Raw genomic sequence first — 20,197 nt, forward strand, 5'->3', positions numbered from 1 at the left:
CGACTTAGTCTCGCTCAGGCAAGGGACAGCTCGCTTAAGCGAGGTCGGGAGGAAACTTGGGCTCTTTTGAGCGCGATATCTCCCCCAGGCGAGAAGTATGGGTGTTTTGAGCGACTCCGTCTCGCTCAGGCGAGAGACATTCGCCTGAGCGAGGTCGCAATGAGAAATGACGTGGTTTAAGTGGTTTCTCGTTTAGGCGAGGAATGGGTCTTACTTTGAGCGATATGGCAGCTCGCCCAGGCGAGGGAATCTCGCCTAAGCGAGGTAACATGAGATTGTGGTTGTTTTAAGCTCGCCCGAGCGAGGAGAACTAGCCTAAGCAAAGCAGAGGGCTTAGCTTGGGCGAGAGGTCCCTAGCCTAAGCGAGTTTATGTAGATTATTGTGTTTCTATGGGCTTGTGAGTGTGTTTTGTATATTTATACTACGGTAGGGTTGTATATGCATGTGTGTGGTGTTTGGGCTTGAAGGACTAAGTCCAATAGGGGTCTGGGATGTGCTCGGTGGTTGGACACATGATGGGCATGGAACTGGTTAAGTTCCCGTCGGCTACTAATGGGCGAGGAGTCCTTAGTATGGTGATTGCATGTGTCGGGCACACGATGGGCAAGGAACTGTGATGTTCCCGTCGGCTACTATTGGGCGAGGAGTCCATAGTATGGTGATTGCGTGCGTGTCAGGGTCCAAGTGTGAGACTTGGATGTTTTACTACAGACGAGGAGTCTGTAGGGCAGGACTATGAGCGGGATATGCTCATAGGGTTGGACCACGAATGAGTCAGTTTTGTGGGAGCACAGGGAAGTCCCAAGACCTAGTTCATGCATATGACTTATGAAGGACTATGAGATCATGGTTGGGTGATTTGGGAATTATGAACTTAGTTATGTTATTTTTGGGATGGGAAACATATTTATACTCATGTTTTCTTTATATATGTTATGCATAGCTCACCCTTTCTGTGTGTGTATGGCGATGATCGGATAACTTGTTATCCGGGAGCAGATGATGTGACAGGTGGGGCAGGAGATGCTTAGACTCGGAGCGAGGGTTAGCATGGGATATTTTGTAGATACATATGTATCATATTTCTTATTTTATCTTTGAGATCATTATGTAAACTTGGCAGGAGCCATTGACTTTTATTTCGGTTTTATGAATTTTGGGCTCTTGGTTTCTTATGATTCGTATATTTAAAGTTTTAAATTTCCTGTGTTTTGGGAAATAGTTCGTATTAAATGTGACACGTATTATATTTCGATTTTTATTTATTTTATATCAGTAATATTCCGTAGGGATGTTACAGTATTTGCATTTACCGATGGATCATGCGTTTGTGGGTAATTACCGATGGATATATCCGTCAGAAATTTAAACAATTACCGACAGATATCAACAAACGCATGGTCCATCGGTAAACTTTATAGACAAGTAGGTTACCGACAAATTTTTGCCAATCAAAAATCTGTCGGAAATCACTATTTACCAAAGGATATCAACATTTATTGACAGATAATGTCGTCGGTAGTACATTTTCTTGTATTGCCTTTTGAGTTACGTTGGAAGACGCATCTACCATCCCCTAGCTTGTCACACTCCTTCTACATAAGAAAAAAAGAATTTGTCAATGCTTAAGTAGTGTTAAAGTTCCACAAGGTTACTCTTCAAATCTTAGTAGCTTTGATTCTATGCAATGTTTAAAGTTAGTTGGTTTCAAGTCCTATGCTTGTCATGTGTTGATGCAACAAATTTTACTAATATCTATTTGAGGCATCTTACCTATTTCTGTTAGAGGTCTTCTAACGCGTTTGAGTTTGTTCTTCAAAGCCATATGCAAGAAATTTATCAACCCTCGAGTGTTAGATGATTTGGAAAATGAGGTAATCGAATTATTGTGTCAATTGGAATGTATTTTTCACCCTCATTTTTAGATATCATGGTTCATTTGATAGTTCATTTAGTGAGGGAAACTCGATTATGTGGGCTGATTTTTATGAGATGAATGTACCTAGTTGAGAGACATATGAAGATCTTAAAGGGATATGTCAAGAATCAATTGTTGGAATACAAAGTCTCAAAGAATGAAGATTTGATGAAGCTTGGAGATTGAAGAAGCTTGGAGACTTATGTTTAAAGCTGACTTAAAATAGAAGTCTTGTAGGTTAGAGTGTGTGTCTTACAATTATTTAATCTATTAAGAAGGTGTTTAGCAGACTAAATAACATGTGCATATAGTAATGTGAATAACATATCAAATCGGCTGAAATATCAATCAATTAGTTGATTTAACGTAAGTAAGTGAAATCAATTGATTGGCAATTCTTTCAATTGATTTAATATGTCAGTTTACATTACTATATAAGCCTTTATTTTTATGTGAGAGTGAGGAGATTTATGAATGCGCGAAAACACTTTGGAAAATTGAAAATCTCATTCTCTCAAAGAAAGTCTATGTTGTGTTTGTGAATCATTTTGTAAGGTGATGGAGCTATGATAGTCTGCTAGTTGGCAAGTTGAAGAAGGTTCTTGATTGGCTAGAGAGAGTTAATCTTGAGGTTTCATCTTTCTTGTAACTTCGTTATGATTGTGTGGTGCTCCTGGTGTAAGTCCAAGTATGTAAGAGAGGTTCTTGTTGTGTTGTGGTTGTTTCTTGTGTGATTCAAGAAACTTGTGTTAGTTGCATTTTTTTAAAGAATTCAATTGTAAAAATATTGTAATATATTGAATTAGTTTAAACTTAAGCTAAGGTTGTATTGACTAACTGAATGTAGTTCCATTGGAGTGAACCAATATGAAATTCATATGCATTATTTTTTATTTTCTGCAAATTAAAAGTCCTAGTTGATTTTTCAAGAAAAACAATAAATTTGATATTTCATGATGAATATGATGTAATTGCTTATTTAATTAATAATTGTATCCTTTCATTTTTGTGCTTGATCTATAATACCAAATAGCCAAATTTGAGATTTCATTATTGTTTGAATTGCTTTAAAATTTACTTTCAAAATTTTGATAAGTTGATTTCACATTTCAATTAATTAAAATATTTGATTCAGGAATACGCATGTTTAAATCTCGTGGTCAATCTCCTTTGAGAAAACCTTTTTCATAGATTTTCAAGTGAACAAATATTTTAAAGGGGTCAAATAACCCCATAAAAAGAAGGTTTACACAAATCTAAATATTTTTGAAACTCTATTGAAACTAGCTCATGAACCGAACACCGATGCGATCACATATAACGGTTACTACATAAACAACTATCCCATAAAATGACATGTAAAATTCTGTTTCGGTGACTGGAGTGTTAATACAAGAAAACTCTAGGGGCATAGTGCATAGAATTCAACGAGTGACATAATTGTGAGAGGAAACTGTTAATAAGAGGGAAAACATAAAGTTCGACTTTATACACTATGGGCAAAAGAATTACGTGCTAGTGTGCAGTTACTTACTACTTATTGCAGCAACTATGCTTTTAGCTTTCCTGATTGATAAAAAAGAATTAGTAACAAATAGTGAAATAATTTATCTCTGACAGCTCTTCGTTGTAATGGATGGGAAGTATATTCATTATTTCCAAGCCACCGAATCAATATCATCCATAGCTTGCTTGTACAATTCAAGCCTTTTAGCTAGTTGTGATCTCTTTTCCATAAGTGCAGGGTCTTCATCCAACAACGCCCCCAATTGATCCTTCTGCATACACGCCACAAATTTGCTTTAACCTTATCATTAAGTTTCCAAAAGGACCATTTCTCTACAAAGCATTTCTCTACAATGCATAACAAAAAATATTAACATTATATAAGGATAATAAATTCTGAATCTTATTACATTCATATGAAGTATGAGAAAAGATGCATGCATATTTTTGTCATCAAACTCGAACTAAGGCAAGACTGCTCCGTTCTTATTTAAGAAACTCTTCTTTGGATAATTCCACAGTTTTTCTTCTTTTCTTCGTTCGGTTGGAGATCTGGTTTCTTTTAAAGAACATTTGGATTCTATTTTTGAAGGTCTTCCTCAAGAATATGATTCTTATTGCTCTTGTTGAAAGCAACAAATCCAATCCAACAAAACTGCCCAAAATAATCAATTTTGATATATTGATTTTCATGGGGTTAGATGAGGTGGCGAAGGTCGTGTTTTTTAATTCTACAATCTGTCAATTTCAGATCAGGAATGGGGAAGGTGATTGGAACCGAGAAGAAACACAGTGGGCTCTACCTTCTAGAGGATGCAAACAGGAAGAGTAGCACTAAAAGTCAAATTCCTTTATCTTTGATGTCAGAAACAACTCTTTCCAATACATTTAAGTCATCCACCATTCAGTACTCAAGAAATTATGTCTCAATAATTTATTTCAAATTTCAAATTTCAAATAGTTGACAAACAAATGTTTCATTGTGATAATTGTGAAACAAGCGTCTTGTTTTTGCTCTAGTAATAATAGAATGACTCTTCCCTATGCATTAAAAATACATAATGATGTGTGGGGAACCTCTAGTATTCCTAATCTATTTGGGACTCGTTGGTTTGTCATATTCATTCATGTTTGCACTCAAGTTTCATGGGTATTTCTCTTCAAACAAAAAAAGTGAAGTGAGCTAAGTTTTCAAACCTTCATCCAAATTATTTAAAATCAGTTTGAGACAACATTTAAAAGAGTCCGTTCAGATAATACCAGAGATTTTTCCAACCAAACATTGTCTCTCTTGTTCAATAAACAAGGGATAATTCATGAATCTTCTTGTGTGAACACCCCACAACAAAATGGGGTGGTGGAATGAAAAATTAGGCATCTCATAAATGTAACTTGAATTTCTCTTTTCCATAAAAATGCACCAAAATAGTGTTGAGGAGAAGCTATCTATACTGCTACCTATTTCGTCAACCGTCTACCCTCCAAAACATAAACAACAACAGACCCATTCAACGACTCTCCAAAATTTTCCCAAACTTAAGGACAACAAATCATCTTGTACCTCGAGTCTTTGGTCATGTATCATTTTGTCCATATTCATCCTAATCATATGGGGAAACTTGATCCTCAGGCTATTAAATACATATTTATTGGTTACTTACCTACCCAAAAGGATACAAATGTTACCACCTTCCAACAAAATGATTCATTGTGTCTTGTGATGTCACCTTCGATGAAAATACACAATATTTTCAACCTTATTTTCAGTGAGGAAACACATGCATTGAAGATAAGGATAATTCATTCTTGATAGAAAACTTCATTTTCCCAAAATTAAGTCCCGTTAATACTCCACCCTCTATTGAGTCTAGTACCTCACCATCTACTGAGTCTAGTTTTGTTCCTTCTCCTATTCATTCTCCTATTGTGTCAAGCCCAAGGATGTTTGGAGAACAAACTCTCAGTGCTATCCATCTACTGCAAGTATACTCATGAAGGAGATGGTCTATTATTCAATCACCACAAGTCCATGAATCTGAACCTATACCTGACATTAATGAAGAACAGAATATGGCAGCCATTGAAGTTCAGGATCTTTCAATTGCAGTAAGGAAAGTGTTGGAGCATATACTCGAAAGCCAAGGTACCCATTGTCACACTTAGTCTTACGACAAACTAAGACACTAGTGTCTTGCGACAAACTAAGACACTAAGTTTGTCATATCCACTAATCACAACAGCTTTCTTGGTCTGAATATTAAGGATTGGAAAAATGCTATGAAGGTTGAAATGGTTGCTCTGGCATATGGCAAAGGGGCATGAAAAATTAGTACTTGAAAGGATGACGACAGACGCTTCATTTAATACTCTTAGATGCTAATCCTTAAAGTACCTCGTGAAGATGTTTTCTGTTGCAGCTTAATGGAGGAAGTACTCATAAAAGTACAATAAATTAATCATCATTTTTTCATTTTAACAAAACAGGATTTGTTGGAGTGAAAAAAAAAAATTAACACTGATAGCACAAGAATTGAGGATTGATCAATCACGAACAAGATCAAAAGAGGAAATTCAAAGTTTTAAATTACATGAAAGTCAAATGCCATTATCCTAACCATTGATAATTGATCAATCACGAACAAGATCAACAAAACAAAAAGGTGAAATTAATTTTATCAACTTTTAGATCATGGCCTTCGAAGTTGTCTTTATAAGAAACTCCGTATAGTTCATCAAACATTTTTGTGGCACTAGATTCGCTCAGTATTTAAAAAACCGTCTCCATTGACATGCACAAACTAAAACCATTTTTTATTTTTATTAAGATTCTGGCACTGTTTAACATTTTTTTCACAGACATAACTAACTAGTCCAATTATAAGTGAATTTGCACAGGCCCAAAAATCAGAATAATTCATCATTATCTAAACCATGTGAAAAACAACTTAATGGAAAGATAGAAATTGATCTATTTGCAAATAAAATACCAAAAAGATATCAACTTATACCTCCCTTTTCCCAACTTGAACATAAAATTGGTTTAGCAATGATCTCTTTGCCTCTCTAACTTGACAATGAACCACCGCTTTCGGTATAGAATGTTTTAGTGAATCACAAACCATGTTGATATAACCATTAACATTTGACCCTGAAATAAGAGTCACAGAATAATTTAACAACCATAAATCTGTTTCTTATAACTTTTTAAAGGAAAAAATCTGAATAGTGAAGATTAAATCCAGAGATCTATGGATATTGTTGAAATAAAATTCAAAATAAATAGTAACAACTAATAAAACTTTTGTTGTTATCTAGTAAATTTACTGGGACATACTTGTACCAATAGATGGATACTAAGTCTTGACGTAATTGTTGAAATAAAATTATCTCGAATAAACCCCATTTATTTCCATGAAATTGCAAGCATTGGTTATCCATTTATACAAAATCCTCGCTTTAGTATCTAACTTTGCAGAATGGCATTCACTAGGTCCTTTCTGGTACTAAAATGAGGGTCTTTGCGCAAAGCTTGAAGCTAAAATGAGAATTTTATAAAGTTAGGGATTAAAGTGACCAACACTTACAATCTCACGAACTTGAAGGAGGATTTATTCAATAGGTGTTTGTACTTTCTCTTTGTAACACACTTCTACTCAGACCATATCTCCCAAACATCAATTCAACATCAACTAAATTGAAAAATCAAAGCCAGACCAAATATAATACTCAAAATAAATGATTATCCAAACACCCTATTCTTAATTTTGTAGAACCAAGAATTTGCATAAATGATATACAAGAAAAAGGGTGAAGTTCTAAAGTCTTGAGGAGTGGACTTCTAAGCAGTGAGCATGAATGCAGAGAATTGTTTACCAATTTTACTGAGGTGACTATCTGAGTGAGTATCCACATTGGGTTTAGGAGTACTTCGATTTGGGTTCTTTGGATCTGAATCTTTTTCTGGTTCAAGATGCATCTTCCGAAAAAATTCCACTGTTAGATAGCCAGACTCCATATCCACCATCCGGATCACAGTCCTCCTACTTTCTTCACGGAATCGTTCCAATGCATCGTTTGCAGCAGCAGCTATATCAGCTTGAAGGGTGGGAAACCTCTTCAATTCCTGCTTGAAATAAATTTATAACAAGTAGAAGATTTATTTCATTTGTGATTTCATGAATATTGAGTGCAATAAGGTTGCATTCCGTGCAATGTTAATTTTGTATATATGTAAAGCAATACTATTGGTACATGTTATGTAAATTAGACATAAGGATAATTGTTTCTGTTCTTTCCTTTTAAGAGGAGTTATAGTTGTTAAGAGAAACATAGTTCAAGTTTACATAACTTATGTTTACACTTTAAGAGTTTTAAATTCTAAAACAAAAGTATATAAATGCTAAGATGTTCTTTCGTACTTGAAGTATACGATATTCTATGTGAACTTGAGCTCAGCCTAATCCATCTCTGGAAGGACGTGGTTTTGTTGAAATATTACACGTGGAGAGGATTTAAAACTCACTCAGCCCAAAAGCAGTATCAGATTGTGCCTAGAAAGGTAGAGGAAGGCGAGGGAAAAACAAAAAACAAAAAAGAAAAATAGAAAGATTCCAAGGTAGAAAATGACTTAGATTTTGACACGTAACACCTGATGTTACGTCAATTTAACAGAAGAGGTCATGTTGAGTCTCCTTTAAAAATAGTAAGGACTAAATTAAGTAAACAAAAAATATATGAACCAAAATCAATTAAATACTTAAATATAGGAACCAAATTACTAATTAAAAATTTTAAAAATGTAACATATAAGAAATACAAATATGTAAAGATGTAATTAATAATAACAACGACATTCAAAAAGAGTGGTACAATCGTCTCTAACCTCACTATCCTTCTTGGACCTTCCAAAGAACTCTTTGAAGGGTATCTTCTCCTCGGATTTCCCTCCCTTGAAAACCATAAAATTCTTGAACATCTCCCACAACAACTTCAAAGTATCCACTACATTAAACAGATTCAAAAAGTTCAACAAATCGGCATTCATTCACGCTGGCAACAACTTCAGCTACACCGCATCCAAAATGCCAAAGCTAGGTGCAATTTCGACATCATCTTCAACTTCAACCCCACCACACGAATAGTCCCACCACATCCAAGCAGAGAATAAGAGGTTGAGAGAGTAAAACAAAAGTCAAAACAAAAACCAAGAAGCATGATTGCGGACTTGTCATGTGCCTTGACAATCGTGCTTATCAGATTGTGCATGTGCGTTGTGTGGCGTTGAAGAAGGAAGAGGATATTGGTACAAACAAAGAAGTGGGCGGTCTCTAAGTTGGTCCTAGTGAGCATGATGATAGAGAAATTGGGACCATTTTCCTATAAGACAAAGTTAGGGACTTCATGGGTGTATTTCTAGTTAGAATCACGATTTAGAGAGTGATAAGAATAATACAATTACCACACAAATGATACAACTATGATACGGATGATAGAACTGTGATTCAGGAACACAAAAGAGTTTAACTACGATTAGTATCATGAGGTTGCGAATTGTATCGTATCATGCGTTATGAATCGTGTATCTTATGATATTTACTACCATGATTGAGATATATAAGGCTAGGTTGGCCAAAGAGTTCAGTCAAACTTACGGAGTGGATTACTTGGAGTCCTTTGCACTAATTGCAAAATTGCACTCGGTCAGCTTAATTTTGTTTTTGGCATCAAATTTCGATTGGAATTTCCAAAAATTTGATGTGAAAAATGTATTTCTACATGGGTATCTTCAGGAAGAAATATACATGGAGTTTACCAATAGCGCATACGGTGCAAATTAAGGCCAACGCGGTTTGCAAGTTGATAAAAGTACTATAAGGGTATTAGGGTTGAAATAGTCACCTAGAGCATGGTTTGGAAGATTCACCAAAGTCATGATAAGCCTTAAATACAAACAAAGCCAAGGGGACCATAATTTATCTATTAAACATTCTGATTTTGGGAGAGTAATAGTTCTATTGGTTGATATTGTTGTTACAGGAAATGCTAAAAAGGAGCAACACAGGCTGAGTCAGTGCCTTGCCAAAGAGTTTGAAATCAAGACTTTAGGAAAGTTAAAATACTTTATGGGAATTGAAGTAGCCCATTCCAAGAAAAGGATCTTCATATCTCAACAAAAATACATCATTGAGCACCAGCTATAGAAAATAGATAAAACAACCTGTAAAATAAGCAAGTACACATGTTGATCCAAATACAAAGGAAGTGCAAAGGATGATGTTGCTATGGATAAAGAAATGTACCAAAGACTTGTTGGGAGACTTATTTATCTATCTCACACTAGACCAGATATTGCTTTTGCTATGAATCTAGCCACACAATTTATGCATAAACCAAAGGAAGTACACTTACAAGCTACTCTTAGAATTGTGTAGTATTTAAAATAGACATCAAGAAGAGGAATTTTGTTCAAAAGAAAACAAGAATGTCAATTTTGAGGCATATACTGATTCTGATTATGCAGGTTCAGTTATGGATAGGAGGTCAACTATTGGATAGTGCACCTTCCTTGGTTAAAACGTCATTACTTGGAAGAGTAAAAGACAAAGTGAGGTATAGTGCCAAACCCGAATTTGGAGCAATGGGCCAAGGAATATATGAACTGTTATGGCTAAAGATTATACCAAAAGACTTAATGATAAATTGGGATGAGCCTATGAGGTTATATTGTGACAAGAAATCTACAATCAACATAGCTCACAACCTTGTAGAACATGATAAAACTAAACACATTGAAGCGGTCAAACATTTTATCAAGAAAAGCTTGACATAGGCTTGATTTGCACCCGATATGTGTTTACTCAAGGACAAGTTGTAGACATACTTAACAAGAGGTTGAACAACAGTAACTTTGAGAGAATTATATTCAAGTTGGGAATGAAGAACACTTGTTCACTAGTTTGAGGGAGAGTGATGAGATATATTATGAAGTTTCAGATTTTATTCTATAAAGATATTTTAGGAAGTTTATGATTTTATTCCTATTAGCTTAGGTTAGGGTGAACTATTATAAACTACCTACTCTTGGCCGTTGTTTAGACCCTTTTGAGAATACCATGAACTTGTTTTAAAAGTATCATATGACCCCTATAACGTAGCCTGAGTTGTTATTGGTGGCAGGGGTGGAGGACAAGGATTTTTTTCTTAAGCCATGGATCACAGAACTCTTGATACCGTATTTGAGTTCTTGATAAAGAGTGAGAGAGAACAAAAGAGAAACAAAAAAGAGATAACTTGTATTACTGAAAAATTACTTACAAAATAACAAGTGTTCTCTTTATATAGGGAGAAGAGAAACATAGCTGTAAAGAACAGTTGATGAAGCAACTACAACAAATACTATAGCAACTTAATACAACACTAACACTAAGAAAGCTACCCTTCACCCAAAAACTGTAAGCAATTCCAAAGTCTAAACATACACTTAAAGCTCAAGATAAATTTCAAGATAAACAATCTCAATATTCTAACAAATTTTATTATGAAAGACTATTTCTTGCGCCTTTTTCTCCTCCAACTCCAGTTTCTTAACTCCAATTCCCCATTTCCTTGCTCCAACAGCAAAACAGAACACTAGTATTTGACAGTGAAACTAGAGCAGGAGGGAACACCAATATCTCCCCTAACAAAGATGAATTAACTGTTGACTAATATCGAGTCCATGACACTAGGATTTATTATTTGAAAATTGGAGTCTTCTGAACGAGTTTTATTAACTTAAAAAAAAAAAAAGACTGTTCCTACCTCAGTTTCTGAAATTGACTTTCGAACAAGCTCCTTCAGAATTAGGTGGACCTGAAAGTAGGTATTAGGAATCCATTTGTAAGCATAACAAACAATGGTAAAAATTATTGAAGAAGAAACACTTATGAGGCAATCTTTTTCAGAATGAAACGACACGAAGTAATGCAGGTAGTTAGTGAAACATACAAGAGGTAATTCATTCTTTTGGAGTAACTTCTTGTTCCTATTTGAATGCTAACAAACAGGAATAAGCAGTACAGAGAGAAAATATAGGTTAAACAATAAAAATGTGATGGACTAGAGGAAGGGTGCACATTTTCAAATTTAAGGTTTTTGGAATTGAAGATTACAGTTTGTAGCTTCGAAAGTGATTTAAAAATAGAAAAGAAAATGTCTGCTGGATTCTTACAGTGTACAATCGGGGTTTAAAGTAGCTATGACAAGGGGTTAGGTTGATAAGGTGGGAAATCAAAAAACATTCTCATGTTATTTATTGAATATTTTATAATTTAATTTAAGAATGAAATACAATTTTTTTATAATAATTTAAAACAAAAAACATGTTAAATCAATTAAATGAATATCTGCCAAGTCCATCACATATTTAAACAGAAGAAGAAATAAAGTGAAGAGGGTTACAGCATCCACAGAGGCTTCAGCTGGGCCTTTGAAATAGCCGATAGATCCCTCAATAAGTCTTCTGTAGCCTTGCTCTGGAGCAATTAGATGAGGCTGATAACCATCCGCTTCTGTAACTACTCGTTCAACATTCTTTACGGAAAGATGACGATTAAATGGAAGCTTTTTTAAAGCAGCTGGTAATTGGTGGTCAAAAACACCATATATCCGGTCCCCACCAGGACGGCTAGAATACCAGTTCGTTACTTAATCAAATATATCAATTCTCCAAAAAAATTAAGACAATAAGGAAAATTACTTGGATAATTTTTTTCATAATAAACACGTAAGATTATTCACTTGGTTTTTTCTAGTGCAGTTATGCCCAAAAAGTACTAATGCGATTTTGTCCTCATCGTCCTGAAACAAAAAATAGGCACCACTTACCCTCCATCCAGGTGTTCTTTAAATACTTTGTCAAATGCTCGACACATCTGTAAAATTGTGTAAAGCTTCGCCTATATAAAGAGTAGCGCTACTTAGTACGAGCAAAACCCAAGATGTTTCAAACACAAGAAGATTGTCTTTTGATCGAAGTTCTGACCCCTGAATCCACAGCTATTGGCCTGCCAATTCGGTCTAGCTCTGCGTTAAGCTCGTCAATGGCTTTCTTTATTAAGGCAATGATACTGGGTATCTTCTGCCTAATAACAAGCTCTAAATGCTGCAGTGATAAATAAGGGAAATTGCTCACGATCACTTAAAATCAACAGAACAAAATCATTAAGGAAAATTACATGAAAAAAATATTGTTGAGAATACTTGGGATAGAAGTCTGGCCAGATATTCTGCCCCCATTTTATGTGCTAAATGTCCATATTCGGGGCTAGTCTCGAAATATTCACGCTCCTTCTTGCGAGCAACAATCATGTCAACATTTTTATTAATATCAGCTTGTGAACGATTGACAATTCCAACCCAAGGATGCTGCAACCTGTATTGTCTTCCTTCGAGAACCTTTTAATTCACATAAGCACAACTTTTCATCAGGTGATAGACTCAGTCTTGGTGACAACATCAAAACAGAACTATACCTCAACTGCATTAGTTCCTTTATCCATAAGATCTAGTTTTGTCAACACCCCAAATGTCCTTTCACCTGAAAATAGAAAAAAAAAATACCTCCACCACATTAGCTCCTTTCTAAACGAGTCTGGGATGAAAGGAAAGATAAAGGAAGATATGATCAGAGGAAACAGTGTCAGCGCTAAAAATTCCTTCAAATATAAGAGGCAGACCTGAAGGATCAACTTCTCTTGAAATTTTTATTGCATCTGAAGTGGCAATATCTTGGTTTGCAGGAGAGATGGCTAATATAATACAATTGGGCTGCACCATAAGAAAATTAGATTGCTTGTGATAGGCACATAGAAGTTGAGTGTTAAGATGTAATACATGCATCGGTTTAGTCCCTCTACCGTTTTGTAATTCGTTTCTTTATTTTTATGCTATATGGGTATGCTTCAAATCGATGTAGTGTGCCAACCTGGTTGTGATCATATGTTATATTGTAATGTTTTTGCATACTCTACTTTTAATTAAGAAAAAGGATAAGATGTAATGATTTTGGAAAAGCATATTTATTGGTACTTCGACATATATTATAGCTTGCCAAAATTACACAATATTGTTACTGTTATTATTAAAATATTGGTACTTTTACATATAAGTCTTTTGGGGAGGTGGGCACCATAACTTTAGAATGTTAGGAATTCAAGTGTGAGTCTAAGTTCCATACTGACCAAAAATGAGAAAGTAGAGCACTGTATAAGAATAAAGACCCATAAACCCATTGCCTTAAGGTTTTGGGTTCAGAGTGGTGTCAATGCCTTATGTGGTTGGGCTCAGATCTCATTGATGTTTGTATCTCCCTAGTGAAACCCGCTCTGTAAACCTAACAAGTGGTATCAGAGCCGATGGTTAAACCGGCTCAGACGAGTGCAGTATGGTCCTAGTATCGAAAATCTTCCTGCCAAGGGTTCTAGGTAAAACGTGTCCCGTTAAGAAGAACGACGATACAAAAAAGGGCAGAAAAAGGAGTACTCGTGGTTGGGAATGATTCCGCTGGAGGGAGGGGGAGAGTACCAATGTGGTTGAAGGGACACACCCTTGAGGGAGAGATTGTGATGGGGAGATTGTGATGGGGAGATTGTTAGGAATCTAAGTGTGAGTCTAAGTCCCACATTGACCAGAAATGAAAAAGTAGAGCACTATATAAGAATAAAAACCTATAAACCCATTGTCTTAAGGTTTTGGGTTGAGAGTGGTGTCAATGCCTTATGTGGTTGGGCTCAGATCTCATTGATGTTTGTATCTCCCTAGTGAAACTCCATCTGTAAACCTAACACAGAAGGATTAATGTCATATGTCCTTAAGAAATTAAATGGGTTAGAGAAAAAGAAAAAGAAAGGGTAAGACAAACAAATGACGTGGGTAATTGTGGGCAAGGAACAAAAACAAGTGTGATGGTGCTTAAATGATTAGGGAAAACTTTTATCTCTAAAATTAATGGTTGCATTGGACGTTGTCAATATCATTAATGCTTAATCTCCACAACTAAGACCGGAAGCACTTCTGAAAAAGTGTTGGGAAGACATGGAAAAGTCTATTCAAGGCTTTCCACAGCACAAAAGCTTCTCATAGGGAGGGACCTAGATGAACGTGTAGGTGTGAGACAAGAAAACTCATAATGGTTTTGGTTTTGAAGATCAAATTTGGGAAGGGACAGCTTACTCTTATTCTTTATTTCTAATGACATGTCAATTAGATTATGCACTTGTGTAAGAACTAGAAGGAACATTAATCACTTATATGGCATCTCAAGGGTTACATATTTATTATTTTAAGACACTCTAGAAGACAAGGATTCCAAGGCAATTCTGGGAGAGAATCTTGTTACACAACAGTCAAGGTTTTTATCATTTATGTTTGTTTTGAAAGTCATAAACTGAAAAATCAAGATGTTACAAATCCAAGAACAAGTGGTGAACATTTGAGTTTTGACCTTTAAAAAGGTAAATATTGATGAATATAATGGAATAAAAATTTGTATGGTACTAGTTTCATTTGGGAAGAGATGTGTGATAGTAAGGTTTCTAATGTAGTCTTAGGTGAATTAAGAGGTTTTGGACCAAGAGAAACGGAATCTTAGTGGTGGAATGAAAAAAGGAACTTGTGACAACAATCCTAAGCTTTTGACAAATCATTGTTATGGGAAACTGTTATAAAATCAGAAAAAAAAAAACGTCAAGGTTGTAAACCCAGAGAAAATAAAACATAGAAGAGAGTTCTTGTTGTGAAGATACACTATGGAAGAAGGGAGGCAAAGAGTCTACACTAATATTCTGAGTGTTGTAACTTATATATTACAACATGTTTCTCTCTAATTAATGAGAAGGGTGTAAATTTGCATAAAATAAATGTTACCACTCATTCTCACCCAACCAACTTTCCCACAAAACAAGGTTTATAATTAACATCAACCTGACAGTACTTAAACAGAAAAAGTCTCATTGTCCTTAAAATCAATACAATTTCAAATAAATAAGGAAATGAGTAATCTTAAATATTTTAACTAAACCTCTGGACGGGGTTCTAACCATTAGTTTCACATTCCAACGTTCAAATAAAACCTACTTGGTTATACTAAAAACACCTTAATAATGAATCTATGGTTGATTATAATTTGAGTAAACAGTGATGGCAACTTTGAAAGAGATGATTGAAATAAAACTGTCTTCAGTCAGGAACCACTATATAAGTTTTAATCTACTGGAACATGGAACATTTTTGGAAGGAAGTTCATACATAGTACATTGGCTTTAATTTCCTTCCTTTAATAGCCCCTTATTTGACGAAGGTCGTATAGCGTGCTTGATTAGTAGTTTAATACAATTTTATCATTCATTTTATATTAGAAGTACAATTACCTTCTCAATATAAGAGCGGACCATGTTCTCAATATCTTGAACAATAGAGTCTGATTGTCCCTCTGAAAACGAAACACAAATTCTATTATTTTTTAAACAATGAGTCCTTTAAAACTTAACCAACTAGTTTCAAAATACTGGGAAATAAGTGAAACTTTACCTACAGCAACCTTTGTCAACCCAGGAAGGTCGATGAGGGTTAAGTTCACGACTGCAGAGAAAGCCATGAAAAGTCATTATGCAACTATAATCGAAGTGTTACATATAAGTGAATGAAAAATGTGTTTCATATTCTTAGGGCTTGATTTGCAATCAAAAGAACTAATAGTTTTCCAAAAAGCTGCAAGAATAGGATAGTAAGAAAATATAATCATGCTTTATCTCTCACTGCACGGGATTACATGTGATGGAAACCCATAAAATGAGTATTGAAAATGCTCCAATTAAATGGCTCCTCTCATATACACTCGCCCTATCTACATGCCTCGCCCTCTGACTTCTGAAATCTGATAGTTCTTCCCATGATAACTGTCTAATGCTCCCGCAATTCTGCTGGTATATCTGTTTCTACTGGATGATTCTCCGCAGCTTCCTAAGTAGAGAGACATGACAAACAAGGTGTATACAAGTCTGTTTCGGAAGTTGTAACTTGAATGCCACTGCTCCAATTTGCAATAAAATCAAATAAGGTCCATAAACCTTGCTGCAATTTAGGATGGAGTTTAGTAGTCATGGTAATTTCTCTAGTATACCCAATCCTCAGGCTTAATCTAGCTAGCTATCTTCCTGTTTCTATTACTACAATGTCATTTGATTTTGTGCGCTCGGCAAATCAAATTCAATTGCTTTAAAGCCTCATCCTGGTCCATTAAGTCTTGAGCCATGGCTTTCACCAAGGTTTCTCCATGTAGAAACTTGGCCAAAGAAAGTGGAGGTCTTCTGTAGGAGCTTGAAAACTGGTATTGTACTAGTACCTACTCGGCCCACGGGATGAATTCTTCCCAGCCTCTAAGTTGTTCCGAACAAAAACACCTCGACAGCGTAGGTTTCCACTATTCTATTTAAAACTTTCGTTTGACCATTAGATTTTGGGTGGGTATGTTGCACTCATTTTTAATGTTGTACCTGACAACCTCAATGATTCCTTCCAAAAGTAGGATCTCTATGATTGACAATGGAAATAGGTATCCCATGTAGTCTTATAATCACTTTAGCTAAAACCTCAGGAATCGTTTTTGCAGAATATGGATAAAATGCCTATTTTTGCTTAATTTGTGCACCACCATTAGAGCCACATCAAATCCTTTCGATTTTGGGAGCCCCATAATGCAATCCGTACTAACTTCTTCCAAATTGCATTTGGAATGAGGAAAGGCTGCAGAAAACCTGTGGGAGAGGATGCTTGATACTTACTCCACTGACTTACATGACAAGCTGCCATCAAGTTAGTGATCACTCCCTTCACTACTATCAAGAAAAAAGATTGTACCATTCTACGATATGTTCTACAGATACCTGAGTGACCTCCCACTGGCTTTGCATGGAATTCATGTAATAATCTAGCAATCCACCCTGAATTATAATATAAAACTAACCTCCCTTTATAATATAGTTCAACTATATAAAATTTAGCCTTACCTTTAAACCACATGTGCTTTAATTAATTACTAAATAATACTTTCAATGACAAGGGGTGATGGTTAAAAGAAACAAATGACAACGTTACAAAGTTATAAAATCAGTTAAAGTGTTTGTGCTGATTTCAACAGGTGATGGAAATAAATACCATTTGGAGAATATATGCTGAGTTGAATTGGAACGTTTGAAATTGCCTTTGTTTTCCCAGTTATACGATCTGTTTCATCTGAAATTTCTTGTCTCACAGCAGCTGCATGGGACATATGAGGAAAAGTGAGCTCAGTTTCTACAGTTAAGACCTTTACTCTGATTGTGTTGTAACCCATGATTTTAATTAATTGAGCATCAAATAAAGCTTAAATATTTATAAATCAAAGGCCCGTCTAGCTCAGTTGGTAGAGCGCAAGGCTCTTAACCTTGTGGTCGTCGGTTCAAGTCCCATGGTGGGCGTGTTACTTTTTAAGGCATGCTTTACTTTTTACTTTTTACTTTTTGTTTTCTGGGTGTGCTTTGGTCTCCTATATCTTTTGCATCCAGATAAATTTCTGTATCATGGCAACAAATTCTGCGGTTTAAATCTACCACTCTCTAAATGACGGAGACTGTGGTCCACTAAGCTCAGTTAATTATAATCTTCAACCCATGATCCCATATATTCAACAAAAACTTGAGATTAGAGGGATAATTAAATCAATAGAAGACTATACAATACAAGTGGCTTACCTGATGTAAGTTCATCATTAATTAATGTAAATCTTACTGAATTAGCTAATGTTCATAGAAAAGAAATGTTCATAGTCAGAAACATCTTTACCAAAGTCAGAGAATCTCTTCCTTGGTTGATGAAGAAACTCAGCATATTCCTGTTTGCCATCTTCTGTCTTGTGAAGTTGCAGCACTAGTGGCCTCCGTGTGACAATACCTTATGATGAAAAATAATGTCATAAAGGCGTTCAAACGAATAAAAATAACCATTCTTTGCTGCCATCAATGCAATAATGACCAATGGTATTGCTTCAAATAAAAGCAAAAATAAACATGCCACAAACTAGAAATTAATGAAAATTTCTAAAAAAACATATATATTTCCTCGAAAGTATAAAATTACAAAGTAAATCGTTTAATGTTCCAGAAAAGTAAAACCCATACAATAATATACTTGACGAAAGAAAAAGGGAAAAGATGACCGAATTCCAATTCCTCGTAAGACAGCTCCTTCATACAAGTAAATGGCAGCAACAAACTATATAATAACCTTTATTATCATATTTAAAATTGATTAAAAAAATAAACTAATGTCTTTTACACTCCTATCTAACTATCTGTACGCAGTCATAACTTTATATTTTTCCAATAATAAAATTATATTGTAGAAATAGTATCAATGTTCTTCTATTTAAAAAAAAAAAAATACTAACTAAACTATTTTCGAAAATGTGTATTCCATATCGAAAATTTTATATCCAAAACTAATATCAAATTAAGTAATACTTTAAGTGAAAATTACCAGATCCACGTGGCAGAAAATCCCTTCCCACAACACTTTCCAGCACCGATGATTTTCCTGAACTCTGGTTCGTTTCCAAAATCGCAATCAACCAATCATAATATATTTAACAAACACGATCAATCGATCACAAAACGAAAAAAATGTCACAATCGAAGAGAAGCGCGCGTAACCTAAAGGCACCTGTCCTCCAACCACCGCGACGGTGGGAAGCGCCTCCCACAGGGACATTCCCTCGCCGCCGTGGTCGCCGAGCACCGTGCAGGCGCGTTGGATCTTGTTGATGAGACCGATCAAGCTCGTCATAGTCGCCATTTTTCTCGAACAACTACTATTGCCAGAAAACGATTCGAAAAAACGGCTATATAGTGGGACTGAGTAGGGAATGAGAATGGTCACACTTTTCACAGATTTTGTTCGATGTCGAAAACTGATGTTGCGTAAGTGTGTGTTATTATTTGCATGGGGAAATGCAGCAACCGAGGAGAATGTGTAACTGAATGCGTTAGCCTAGTGTTTGTTATGTGGAATAGAATGAACGTGACACGATGCATGGTTGCATTTCATCTCATACTTGGTTTACATCCACAGCAATCAATTTTTCACGCGGATACAATGTTCATTTAAGCATATGTGCTAATTATGTTTAATTAAGGAAAAATAACGAAACCTTTATACATATCTATATCTTAAAAAAAATGAAATACAACAGAGATAGTGGATTTTAAATAATAGCAATTTTCAGAAATGAAACTAGGTTTTTTCTTGATGGAACATAATATTTTAATATTTAAAATAATTATATAAATATATAATATTTTTTGAGGATTTTAGTTCATTACTTTCTCAATGTGCTTATGATGAATCAATTTAACTTGTGTCAATTGGACTAACAAATTTTTGTTTTTCAATTTAATTTGGAGTGTGTTAGTTTTGAGATTTCACAAAGATGAAATTAATATACATGTCACTTATACAATGAATCAACTTTAGCAATATATTTTGTCAATATCCAATTTACCCAATTTTGTGTTCGGTCAAATAAATTTGTTCTCAAAAAAATTTAAAAAAATACATATGTTTTTAATTAATGGTAGGAAAAAAGAAAAAAAAAAGGTAAAATAACTTTTTTTAGATTTTCAAACTTCAAAGTTTAACATAAAAAAAAGGGAACAATAAAAAAAGGAGAGCCCATTTGTTTTCACACCCTTCCTCTTTAG

At 35.0% G+C, this 20,197-nt stretch overlaps 1 protein-coding gene and 1 non-coding gene across 5 annotated transcripts; one reads left to right on the forward strand and one right to left on the reverse strand.

The window, feature by feature from the left end:
• Positions 1-3,243: 3,243 nt before the first annotated feature.
• LOC114173209 (phragmoplastin DRP1C-like) lies at positions 3,244-19,459 on the reverse strand. Of its 4 annotated transcripts, none has more exons than XM_028057471.2 (16): positions 19,161-19,416; positions 18,978-19,041; positions 18,285-18,392; positions 17,619-17,720; positions 15,993-16,043; positions 15,833-15,894; positions 13,142-13,232; positions 12,938-13,002; positions 12,666-12,860; positions 12,448-12,567; positions 12,291-12,361; positions 11,865-12,090; positions 11,226-11,276; positions 7,299-7,548; positions 6,434-6,573; positions 3,244-3,697 (listed from the first exon to the last, which is right to left on the reverse strand). In XM_028057471.2, exons 1-16 carry the CDS (start codon positions 19,290-19,292, stop codon positions 3,572-3,574), a joined length of 1,854 nt encoding a protein of 617 aa, XP_027913272.1. In that variant the 5' UTR covers positions 19,293-19,416; the 3' UTR covers positions 3,244-3,571. The 4 variants fall into 4 exon arrangements, with proteins under 4 accessions (XP_027913272.1, XP_085525927.1, XP_085525925.1 ...); XM_085669799.1 differs by having other exon boundaries at positions 3,635-3,773; positions 19,161-19,436; XM_085669800.1 differs by lacking the exon at positions 3,244-3,697 and adding an exon at positions 7,010-7,114 and having other exon boundaries at positions 19,161-19,459.
• TRNAK-CUU (transfer RNA lysine (anticodon CUU)) lies at positions 17,848-17,920 on the forward strand. The gene has a single exon. It is a non-coding gene; the product is annotated as a tRNA-Lys (tRNA).
• Positions 19,460-20,197: the final 738 nt, after the last annotated feature.

The sequence above is a fragment of the Vigna unguiculata genome, chromosome 2 (assembly GCF_037176805.1).
Source record: "Vigna unguiculata cultivar grain cowpea cultivar isolate G323 ecotype 2 chromosome 2, ASM3717680v1, whole genome shotgun sequence".
Classification (NCBI taxonomy): Eukaryota; Viridiplantae; Streptophyta; class Magnoliopsida; order Fabales; family Fabaceae; genus Vigna; species Vigna unguiculata.

Excerpts from the sequence above, each read along its gene's own strand:
- LOC114173209 (XM_028057471.2), bottom strand. The coding sequence starts at position 19,292 with ATGGCGACTATGACGAGCTTGATCGGTCTCATCAACAAGATCCAACGC. Across the intron at positions 18,393-18,977 it reads TTTTCTGCCACGTGGATCTG|GTATTGTCACACGGAGGCCA; the intron begins GTAATTTTCACT and ends TTTCATCATAAG. Across the intron at positions 12,861-12,937 it reads AAGGAACTAATGCAGTTGAG|GTTCTCGAAGGAAGACAATA; the intron begins GTATAGTTCTGT and ends GTGAATTAAAAG.